We start from the raw sequence: 11,963 nt of genomic DNA on the forward strand, positions 1-11,963 counted from the left end.
CAAGACAACGCAGGAGTGGCTTTGGGGCAAGTCTCTGAATTTCCTGGAGTGGCCCAGCCAGAGCCCAGACTTAAACCTGATCTAACATCTCTGGAAAGACCTGAAAATAGCTGTGCAGCAACGCTCCCCATCCAATCTGACAGAGCTTTAGAGGATCGACAGAGAAGAATGGGAGAAACTCCCAAAATAAAGGTGTGCCAAGCTTGTAGCGTCATACCCAAGAAGACTTGATGCTGTCAAAGGTGCTTCAACAAAGAACTGAGTAAAGGGTCTGAATACTTATGCAAATGTGATATTTCAGTTTCTTATTTGTAATACATTTACAAAATGTAAACTATTTTTGCTTTGTCATTATGGGGTATTGTGTGTAGATTGATGAGGGGGAAAAAACAATTTGAGCAATTTTAGAATAAGGCTGTAACATAACAAAATGTGGAAAATGTCAAGGGGTCTGAATACTTTCCGAAGCCACTGTATTTGCTGATTGATGTTGTACAGCTCAATAATACTGGAATTCTCTTCCTGAAAAGATTACCCTACTCGTTATGGCAGGCCACACATATTCCTACATTATACAAGTAGTATTGAGGTAATCAAGATTGCGAACACAACAGCACTATACCTAGACAAATGTCTATTTGCCTGCAACTTTTGTCAGTCTTCAGTAAATCACAACACAGTTAACCATCATCATCTCATCACCATGATATTCTGACATGGTTTTCTGTAACATATTGCCCCAGACACAGATAATGCATGCAGCCTCAGGCCTCGCTCCATACTACTACAAGTCCCATTGGGGGAATTTGAATGAGAACCTAGCCGGTTGGTGTGGTTGTCCCGGTTTCCATTTATAACTGGTTGTGCTGAGAGTCAACTATGGCTGATTGAGAACATGATGGTTCAGAAAAGTATTATTTAACTAATAGTAAAGCGCCTATGAGGTCAATTAATCAAAAAACGGTGTCTGTGATATGATATCAGGACATGGCCTATTGGCAGCAGTAATTCATACAAGTTCATTCATGTATGCAACCAGCGATTGAAACAAAGAGCAATAGTTCTGCTTGGCAACTTCATTCTATGAGATTTACTGACGAGCCTCTGAATACTTGTCATGTGTCAAATTTGACTATTTTAAGCTACAATTGAAGTCGGAAGTTTACATACACCTTAGCTAAATACATTTAAACTCAGTTTTTCACAATTCCTGACATTTAATCCAAGTAAAAATTACCTGTCTTAGGTCAGTTAGGATCACCACTTTATTTTTAGAATGTGAAATATCAGAATAATAGTAGAGAGAGTTATTCATTTCAGCTTTTATTTATTTCATCACATTCCCCGTGGGTCAGAAGTTTACATACACTCAATTAGTATTTGGTAGCATTGCCTTTAAATTGTTTAACTTTGGTCAAACGTTTTTGGTAGTCTTCCACAAGCTTCCCACAATAAGTTGGGTGAATTTTGGCCCATTCCTCCTGACAGAGCTGGTGTAACTGAGTCAGGTTTGTAGGCCTCCTTGCTCGCACATGCTTTTTCAGTTCTGCCCACAAATTTTCTATAGGATTGAGGTCAGGGCATTTTGCCACAACTTTGGAAGTATGCTTGGGGTCATTGTCCATTTGGAAGACCCATTTGCAACCAAGGTTTAACTTCCTGACTTATGTCTTGAGATGTTGCTTCCATATATCCACGTAATTTTCCTGCCCCATGATGCCATCTATTTTGTGAAGTGCACCAGTCCCTCCTGCAGCAAAGCACCCACACGACATGATGCTGGCACCCTCATGCTTCACGGTTGGGATGGTGTTCTTCGGCTTGCAAGCATCCCCTTTTTCCTCCAAACATAACGATGGTTATTATGGCCAAACAGTTCTATTTCTGTTCCATCAGACCAGATGACATTTCTCCAAAAAGTATGATCTTTGTCCCCATGTGCAGTTGCAAACCGTAGTCTGGCTTTTTTATGGCGGTTTTGGAGCAGTGGCTTCTTCCTTGCTGAGCTGCCTTTCAGGTTATGTTGATATAGGACTCGTTTTACTGTGGATATAGATACTTTTGTACCTGTTTCCCCCAACATCTTCACAAGGTCCTTTGCTGTTGTTCTGGGATTGATTTGCACTTTTTGCACCAAAGTACGTTAATCTCTAGGAGACAGAACGCGTCTCCTTCCTGAGCGGTATGACGGCTGCGTGGTCCCATGGTGTTTATACTTGCATGCTATTGTTTGTACAGATGAACGTTGTACCTTCAGGCGTTTGGAAATTGCTCCCAAGGACGAACCAGAGTTGTGAAGGTCTACAATTTTTTTCTGAGGTTTTGGCTGATTTCTTTTGATTTTCCCATGATGTCAAGCAAAGAGGCACTGAGTTTGAAGGTAGGCCTTGAACTACATCCCCAGGTACACATCCAATTGACTCAAATGATGTCAATTAGCCTATCAGAAGCTTCTAAAGCCATGACATCATTTTCTGGAATTTTCCAAGCTGTTTAAAGGCACAGTCAACTTAGTGTATGTAAACTTCTGACCCACTGGAATTGTGATACAGTGAATTATAAGTGAAATAATCTGTCTGTTAACAATTGTTGGAAAAATGACTTGTCATGCACAAAGTAGATGTCCTAACCGACTTGCCAAACTATAGCTTGTTGACAAGAAATGTGTGGAGTGATTGAAAAATTAGTTTTAATGACTCCAACCTTAGTGTATGTAAACTTCCGACTTCAACTGTATGCTAAGAGGTGACGCTGTTCAACTACATGACAATTTGAATAAGCTGAGGGAGTGCTAAAGAAAAGGTAAAACAAAGTTCATACGAGGCTGATTAACTTCATGACATTCAACATTCATTCCAGAAAAACAGATGAATATATTAAAAAGGGTTCATAAGTCAGTTGATACACTATTACTTATAGATCATTATGAATCTGTAGAAAACAGTTAGTGAGACATTGGTTGAAATTGTGTGGTTGATGTTTTGATGCTTGGCAAATAGTGTGATTAGTAAGAAAATCACACCATTTAAACCAATTTGCTATGTGTTGTGTTTACTATTGATTCCTAAACTAAACTAATGATTAACAATCTACTTATAAAGCCTAGAAAGCCTTATATTAATGTAAAGTGTTACCATCCAAACTTACTCAAATACAATAATACCTGAGCATACAACAACATAAATAGATCAGAAAGTTTAGCGAGGAGCAGGGTAAGGACTGACACAAGACATCAGATCTGTTTACACAATAGCCTGCTGAGGACATACTGCTCTCATATTTCACCACAGATTTCACATTCTAACAGTTATTCTAAAGCCCCAGCCCCTATCCCGTACCTCCATCACGGGAAAAAACACCCCAAAATACCAACAAAATTGTGTTTTTCCTAACAGGCTCCAAAACCCAGGTTACGGTTTCGTGGGCTTGTGTTAGAAACTAAAAGTGTTCTGTTACACTGCACAACTCCTCCCTCTCCTACCATTCACCCAGAGGCCTGGCCAATGAGAGTTAGCCATTGGCCCCTCCCACCAGGGAGGCTCTTAAAACCAGTGTTGTAGCTAATTCTCTGTCTATCCACTCAGGTCTCCCCAGTACTCCAGACAAGCCACCTGCCACTCTATCTCCCCCTTATTCTCCTGCACTCACCAACCACTCAAGACCAGCCAGGATGTCGGTCAGGAAAACCACCAGCTACACAGTCAAGTCCTCTTCCTCCGGGGCAGCCCCTCGCAGCTTTAGCAGCATGTCCTACTCTGGACCCAGCCAGGGGGTCTCTCGCCAGAGCTACAGCGCCCGCAGCTCCTATGGAGGGGCCAACAGAGGCATGGGAGGTGGGTTCGGTGCCGGTGGTGGAGGCGGCAGCTACATTTCCAGCTCCTCTGCCTATGGAGGTGGCATGGGCCTGGGGATGGGGATGGGGATGGGTGGCGCCTCTCATGCCCCCATCACTGCTGTCCAAGTGAACAAGAGCCTGCTTGCCCCCCTTAACCTGGACATCGACCCCAACATCCAGATCGTCCGCACCCATGAGAAAGAACAGATCAAGGGCCTCAACAACCGCTTTGCCTCCTTCATTGATAAGGTCAGTCCTGGTAACTTGTCTGTCTGTCTTTCTGTGCCTATGAAAGATATCTGACAATGTAGTTTGCCTGGAGCTTGTAAACTGCCAGAAAATGTAAAAGTGAAGTAGAGACAGTCATGTACTATGGGATTTTATGAATCTATCTCTATTAGCCATTAGAATGCTGAGGTGTCTGTTGTGTAATGAATGTGGAACAACGGAGAAGATCCATAGAAAAGTCCACGTTGTGTAATGCTGGTACACGCCGTTAGAGCTCTGTTACAGTATGTTAGGTTGATTACACGCACAAGCAAACTCATGAGTTTGGAAAAGGGAAGGAAATGTCGAAAAGTCTGTTACTGAACAATGCACAGATACAGTCAAACTAACTAATTGTGATCATTTTTCCCTGGGTTCTCAAGAATTCACATCTCATGGTTTTGCAGTAATTGTCCTTTTATAGTGATGAATAACAAATGTGCAGCAGGGTGGGGTGGGGGAGAGAGTTTATACAGAAGGGTGTGTCTGTCTCTGGTTAGAGTATAGCTCATAGCTAGTGATCTGGTTTACATTGGGAATGGCTACCCTGACCCTGCGGAGGGGTGTATGTGATCCGCCGCTACCCTGGATGACATGACAAAAAAGGTCATACACCTGAAACACAGACAGGAGCATTTGGTCATCACCATCATTGCTATGCTTACGCACATTTCACATTCCTAACAAGTCTTGGAACAATGGAGTGAAGTTCATTGATAGGGTAGCCTATACTGATAGATGGAGGGCAACATCTGAACACGGTCTAACATCAATAGATAACATTTACAAGTGATAGCAATGTTTGATATTGCTTTCATTCATGCCTGGGGGGCGTTTTCTTTCTGGGTTTTCTACTGGCCTATCTGTCCCACATGCGTAGGCTGCTCCAGTGGGTTAATATTTTAAAAGGGCAGCTGGTTTCATGTTCGAGCTAACACTAGTGGATTGATTACATAAAAAGGAGCAACACTAATCAGAAAGAGATTTCACCTCTGCATGTTTCCAAAGAAACTAAATAAAAATGTGCAAATAGACTCTCTTTTCTTATCGTGATAACAATTCCCTTTTATACTTATTTCTAAGTATTGACTCTTAACCAATACCAGTTGACGCAGCCATTTTAGGAGAATTCCTGATCTCACCTGAGGCTCAGCCAGGAGCATTGTCCACTGACAGCCATCTATCTATTTTCTCACCCTATTGTTAGTGAGCCAACATGTCAGTCTGTATGCTCTCCCCCTCCCCCATTACACCTACCTGTATACTGCAATCAAATATTTACATTCTAGCCGTTTGGATGAAGCCCCGCCTATAACTTTGTCCTGTTCCTCTCTTTTCTCCACTTCCCGACCTTGCCCTTTTAAAACAGGAAAACATGAAGGAAGCCTAAATCACCAGCTCTTTCCATCTGCCCCCTCTGCCTCTTGTCAGGATGCACGTCATAGCTTCCTTGGAAAAACAGCTTGCTAGGTCTATCCTGAAAACAGAGGCAGCTGTCCGTACAAGTTCCAAACACTAATTGAAGCAATAAACACCCTAATTTAATGAGGATGACATGATTGTCATGGATGAGTCATGTTAGCCCACCATCAAAGTTCCTAATGTCCTTTTATTCAAAAATTATATTATTCTCTTTATTCTCTCATATAAAAACAGAAAAAGTCCCAAAGGCAACAATATAATATGATAAACTCAGTGTGCCTATCAAATGAATAAACATCTACCCCCTCTCTCTACACATAGGTACGCTTCCTGGAACAGCAGAACAAAATGCTGGAGACCAAGTGGGGTCTCCTCCAGGGACAGACCACCACCCGCTCCAACATTGATGCCATGTTCGAGGCCTACATCGCCAACCTGCGCAGACAGCTCGACGGCCTGGGTAACGACAAGATGAGGCTGGAGGCTGACCTGCACAACATGCAGGGTCTGGTCGAGGACTTCAAGAACAAGTGAGTTAAACTTCAAGAAGAAGTGACTACAAATGTTACTCCTTTTACCTAGCAGACCCTCAGCCACATTCTCAGCAAATGCTGTGATTAGGCTTCTATCCCAGTGCATAGCACCATTGTAGAGATAAGGTCATGGAATGCATGTTAGTAAAGGGAGTTTCATGGAGTTCTTGATTTAATCAGTAATACAGGACACACCAGTAATAGGTCATTTCAGTACTATGGATGGACAACACCCAACTGCAGTCAATTGTTTTCATATCATAGGGATTACTCCATTGAATAAGCGTTTCCTGGAGGGACCATTCTATTTCATATATCTGGAGGTGAAACTCATTTAGATGACAGAGCTGGATGTCTTTCAGCTTCATGTCACACACCTGCATCATGGCGCACACATCAGTGTGTCAGTCCTGACAAATTATATGAGCATTTAAGCAGTCTATGTCCTTAGGAGAAAAAGCACAAAGTAAAGAAACACCACACAAGTTTGGCATGGAGTCAAGATACCACAGCAGAAAACAATTCCCAGACGCATATTTGTTGTGGACGTAGCACTCATGCCCCCTAGTGTGAAAATTGTACATTACCTATATAACTATAATAACACATAATAAATAGTTACAATATAATTATGACATAGAAATATATCAAATGTAATCTTGAATATATGAATATCAGAAAAAAGCTAACAATTGCTCTGTATCTTCTTCTCAGGTATGAAGACGAGATCAACAAGCGTACAGAGTGCGAAAATGACTTTGTGCTCATTAAGAAGGTTAGTAACTTAAGTTTGGATCCCATTCGTTTTTCTGTCATTCTCTTATTGTCATCTTGCCATCTTAGTAACATATTGATTGTGAATGTTCCACTCAGGACGTGGATGAGGCCTACATGAACAAAGTTGAGCTGGAGGCTAAGCTGGAGAGTCTGACAGATGAAATTAACTTCCTGAGGCAGATCTATGAGGAGGTACGGCACTGAGCTCATCGCTTAGCTACTTCAGTTGTTAATAAGACACTCATTCATTACAACCAGTTGTGTTGTTGGCGGCTTCCAACAACTGCTCTGATGTATTTGCGTGTAGTTTATTTATTCACTAAGTTATGGCATATGGATCTGCTTGGTATCTGGACTTTGATGTCAAACTGATGGACTCAATCTGGGTGGGTTTTTATCTCTGGGGAAGGCAGACGTCTGAAAGCCTTGTCTGCAATAGGCCAAGTGTTTAATGGTCTCTCTCACCTTCTCTCTCTTTCCTTCTCGCTCTTTCCAGGAGCTGCGTGAGCTTCAGTGCCAGATTAAGGACACCTCAGTGGTGGTGGAGATGGACAACAGCCGTAACCTGGACATGGATGCCATCGTGGCTGAAGTGCGCGCCCAGTACGAGGACGTCGCCAACAAGAGCCGGGCAGAGGCGGAGACATGGTACAAGAGCAAGGTACAGTAATGGGCTTAAATATTTTTCTCCCTTTGGCCACTTAATTATGTTCAGGTCTGCTTATAGCCTTTCAGTACCGTGTATGTGGTTCAAATGAACATAAGTTGATGTCACGTGGTTCTTCCACACTAACCATGAATTACCAACAAACCGTCCACTTTCTCCTCTGTTGGATGTTTAGTATGAGGAGATGCAGACATCTGCCACCAGATATGGGGATGACCTGAGATCCACCAAGACAGAGATCTCCGACCTGAACCGTATGATCCAGAGGCTGCAGTCTGAGATCGACTCCGTCAAGGGACAGGTACACAATAAAGAATCTCTGTGCTAAGAATTAGATTGGTGGCATGTAGACCCACATGATGTTGACAGAATAGAGTATTTTTCAACGGCATTATCAATTTGATAAAGAGCAGAAGTAGCGACATGCTGCGTCTTTGTCTTCTGTTAGCGTGCCAACCTGGAGAACCAGATAGCCGAGGCTGAGGAGCGCGGGGAGATAGCAGTGAAGGACGCCAAGCTCCGCATCAGGGACGTGGAGGATGCCCTCCAGAGAGCCAAGCAGGACATGGCCCGGCAGATCAGGGAATACCAGGACCTGATGAACGTCAAGCTGGCCCTGGACATTGAGATCGCCACCTACAGGAAACTGCTGGAAGGAGAGGAAGACAGGTGAGCGGAAATGGGAAACATCAATTTGAAAGTACAGTGTAATCTTAATAGAAGATAATGGACATTTATTACCAAAAACATACATTTTCAAAAGGGTCTTCTTTTCACCACCAGGCTAGCAACTGGTATCCAGTCCATCAACATAACCAAACAGAGCTGTAAGTACCTGCTTTCTTCAAATAAAACCCTGTGTTTTCCACTTATGTGTTGTGGTGCATTCATAACATCTTGATATTCATATTTAGCCAGCCCCTACTCACCTGTTGTCTCTCTCTGTGTCACCTTACAGCTAGCTACAACTCCTTCCCCTCTGAGAGTGTTAACAGCAGCTACACTAGCGGCTACTCCAGTGGCTTCTCCGGCGGATACGGTGGTGGATACGGCAGTGGATACGGCGGTGGCAGCAGCTACAGCTCTGGCAGCGGCTACGGCGGCGGCAGCCGCTACGGCGGTGGCAGCGGCACCAGCATCACCACCCAGAACAAGAAGAGTGTTGTCATCAAGATGATCGAGACCAAGGATGGCAAAGTTGTTTCTGAGTCCTCTGAAGTGGTGGATGATTGAGCGGCTGGATAATGCCCCCTTGTCTACTCTCTTGCTCACCATTGTAACAATTCAAGTGAAAGGCAAACAATGCTACATGAGAAGAAATATAAATGTGGCTGTTAAGCAATAAACATTTTTAATCCAACCAAAGATTTGAAAGGGACCAAATAATATTTTTCTTGTTCATACTGTATGTCTTTTGCCTTTTCTAATTCTGTACTAAAACAAAATGCCTGCAGTTTGCTACACCACAAGTAAATAAGCAAAACCATAAGTTGCAACTTGTAGTACATTCTGTCCAAACCTATGCAACCCTGTTAACTGTATAGAGGGCCATTCTCTGAGTTCAGTTGCATGAAACGGATGATAACGTTGTGTTCATGAGTAGTGTTGCTCAGAGTGAGTGTGAATGTAACAGTGCAGCAGCCGTGTTTTTGGTCAACTAGTCTAAAATGTCTGCTAGGCTTAAGTAGAAGTGCATGACTTCCCTGTCGTGTTCTATTGGACGCCAAGGAAGCTTCCCACAGTGTACTGTTGCCTGAGGTGCTGTTTTTGCTACCAAACAATTAAATGTGTTTACTGGAAACTGCTTGGGTTGTCTGAGTTTCTCGTCTTGATTCTGTATGCATATAGGTAGCCTAGTGGTTAGAGCGTTGGACTGGTAACGGAATGGTTGAAAGATCAAATCCCCGAGTTGACAAGGTAAAAATCTGTCGTTCTGCCCCTGAACAAGGTAGTTAATCCACTGTTCCTAGGCCGTCATTGAAAATAAGAATTTGTTCTTAACTGACTTGCCAAGCTAAATAAAAACACGTTTTTATTGTGAATTCCAATATGGCAGCCATGATTGCGTAATCTAGAATTATGAGCTGTGTTCAACCCTGTCACTCAGAATTTCCCAACTTGGCTTGCACACATAAATGAGCATCCGATGTCATGAAGTCAGTGTAAAAACCTGAGATAGGGGCCTCCCGGGTGGCGCAGTGGTCTAAGTTACTGCACTGCACTCTGTGCCAACAGAGATTCTGGGTTTGAGCCCAGGCTCTGTCGCAGCCGGCCGCGACCGGGAGGCCCATGGGGCGGCGCACAATTGGTCCAGCGTCGTCCAGGTTAGGGAGGGTTTGGCCGGCAGGGATATCCTTGTCTCATCGCGCACTAGCGACTCCTGTGGCGGGCCGGACGCAGTGCACGCTGACCAGGTCACCAGGTGTATGGTGTTTCCTCTGACACATTGGTGCGGCTGGCTTCCGGGTTGGATGTGCATTATGTCAAGAAGTAGTGAGGCTTGGTTGGGTTGTGTTTCAGAGGACGCATGGCTCTCGACCTTCGCCTCTCCTGAGTCCGTGCGGGAGTTGCAGCGATGAGACTAGACTGTAACTACTACCAATACCAATACCGATACCATGAAATTGGGGAGGAAAAAGGTGTAAAAATAAAACCCCGGAGATAATGGCTTTGTTCAAGACAATCAAAACCATGGGTAAATTGTGACTGACTGATCTACATATAATAAAGAGTAGTTATTTATTATGCAAGGTTCTTTATAGATCAGTCAGTCGGCTGTCGGCTGCAATGTCGAGCAAGCCCAACGTTAGTAAAAGTGAAAATGGGGAAGGGACATAGAAGCATCCAGTGGTAGTAAAGGAGAAGGGACACAAGTTGAAGGTGATATACACAGCACCCCAACAAATGACTCCACACCTCTACACAAGCCTTTTTTGGGCTGTGATAATATATTGCACATCCTTCTACTGTGCATAACACCAAAATAATCACCAGTGTCGTGCAGTACGAGTAACACAGTGACATACATGTCTATGTCCTAGACTGAATGCAGTGATGACCCACTGGGAACACACTGGTTGAATCAACGTTGCTTCCATTTCCTTTCTGTATGCATTAACTTCTCTAGGATAGGGGGCAGTATTTTCACGTTTGGATGAAAAGCATACCCAAATTCAACTGCCAGCTACTCATCCCCAGAAGATAAGATATGCATATGGTTAGTAGATTTGGATAGAAAACACGCTGAAGTTTCTAAAACTGTTTGAATCATGTCTGTGAGTATAACAGAACTTATTTATCAGGCGAAACCCAGAGGACAAACCATTCAGTTTTCTTTTTTTTTGAGTTCACTCTCTTTTCAATGGATTTTCATTGGGAATACAGATTTCTAATTGACCTTCTTGCAGTTCCTACCGCTTCCACTGGATGTCAACAGTCTTTAGAAATTGGTTGAGGGTTTTTCCTTTGTGTAATGAAGAAGTATGGCCATTTTGAATCGGGGTCACTTGTTGTGTCCTGTTTGTTAGAGGCGCATGACCAGAAGGCTAGCTACAGTTTGTTTTAATCCTGTATTGAACGCAGATCATCCCGTCTTCAATTTTATCGATTATTTACGTAAAAAAATACCTAAAGTTGCATTACAAAAGTAGTTTGAAATGTTTTGGCAAAGTTTACAGGTCAATTTTGAGATATTTTGTAGTCAAGTTTCACAAGTTGGAACCGGTGTTTTTCTGGATCAAACGCGCCAAATAAATGGACATTTTGGATATATATCGACGGAATTAATCGAACAAACGGACCATTTGTGATGTTTATGGCACATATTGGAGTGCCAACAAGGCATGAATTATATTTTTATTTCTGCATTTTGTGTCTCGCCTGCAGGGTTGAAATATGCTTCTCTCTCTGTTTACTATGGTGCTATCCTCAGATAATAGCATTGTTTGCTTTCGCCGAAAAGCCTATTTGAATTCTGACATGTTGGCTGGATTCACAACCAGTGTAGCTTTAATTTGGTATCTTTCATGCGTGATTTAATGAAAGTTCGATTTTTATAGTAATTTATTTGAATATGGCGCTCTGCATTTGCTCTGGCTTTTGGCCAAGTGAGACAGTAGCGTCCCGCCTAAACTCAGATTTTTGGATATAAATATGGACTTTACCGAACAAATCATACATGTATTGTGTAACATGAAGTCCTATGAGTGTCATCTGATGAAGATCATCAAAGGTTAGTGATTAATTTTATCTCTATTTCTGCTTTTTGTTACTCCTCTCTTTGGCTGGAAAAATGGCTGTGTTTTTCTGTGGCTATGTACTGACCTAACATAATCGTTTGGTGTGCTTTTGCCGTAAATCTTTTTTGAAATCAGACATGTTGGCTGGATTCACAACAAGTGTAGCTTTCATTTGGTGTCTTTCATGTGTGATTTTTATAGTAATTTATTTGAATTTGGCGCTC

The 11,963-nt window shown here is 42.7% G+C and overlaps 1 protein-coding gene across 1 annotated transcript; it reads left to right on the forward strand.

Annotated features, from left to right (window-relative positions):
* The first annotated feature begins 3,561 nt into the window (after positions 1-3,561).
* Positions 3,562-9,302, forward strand: LOC139542155 (keratin, type II cytoskeletal 8-like). The gene is made up of 9 exons (XM_071347245.1): positions 3,562-4,084; positions 5,846-6,054; positions 6,772-6,832; positions 6,931-7,026; positions 7,331-7,495; positions 7,677-7,802; positions 7,950-8,170; positions 8,285-8,328; positions 8,460-9,302. Exons 1-9 carry the CDS (start codon positions 3,671-3,673, stop codon positions 8,732-8,734), a joined length of 1,611 nt encoding a protein of 536 aa, XP_071203346.1. The 5' UTR covers positions 3,562-3,670; the 3' UTR covers positions 8,735-9,302.
* Positions 9,303-11,963: the final 2,661 nt, after the last annotated feature.

The sequence above is a fragment of the Salvelinus alpinus genome, chromosome 17 (genome assembly GCF_045679555.1).
Source record: "Salvelinus alpinus chromosome 17, SLU_Salpinus.1, whole genome shotgun sequence".
Classification (NCBI taxonomy): Eukaryota; Metazoa; Chordata; class Actinopteri; order Salmoniformes; family Salmonidae; genus Salvelinus; species Salvelinus alpinus.

Coding starts and splice junctions, on each gene's coding strand:
- LOC139542155 (XM_071347245.1), top strand. CDS start 3,671: ATGTCGGTCAGGAAAACCACCAGCTACACAGTCAAGTCCTCTTCCTCC. Junction 7,803..7,949: donor TCGACTCCGTCAAGGGACAG/GTACACAATAAA, acceptor GTCTTCTGTTAG/CGTGCCAACCTGGAGAACCA. Junction 8,171..8,284: donor CTGGAAGGAGAGGAAGACAG/GTGAGCGGAAAT, acceptor TTTCACCACCAG/GCTAGCAACTGGTATCCAGT.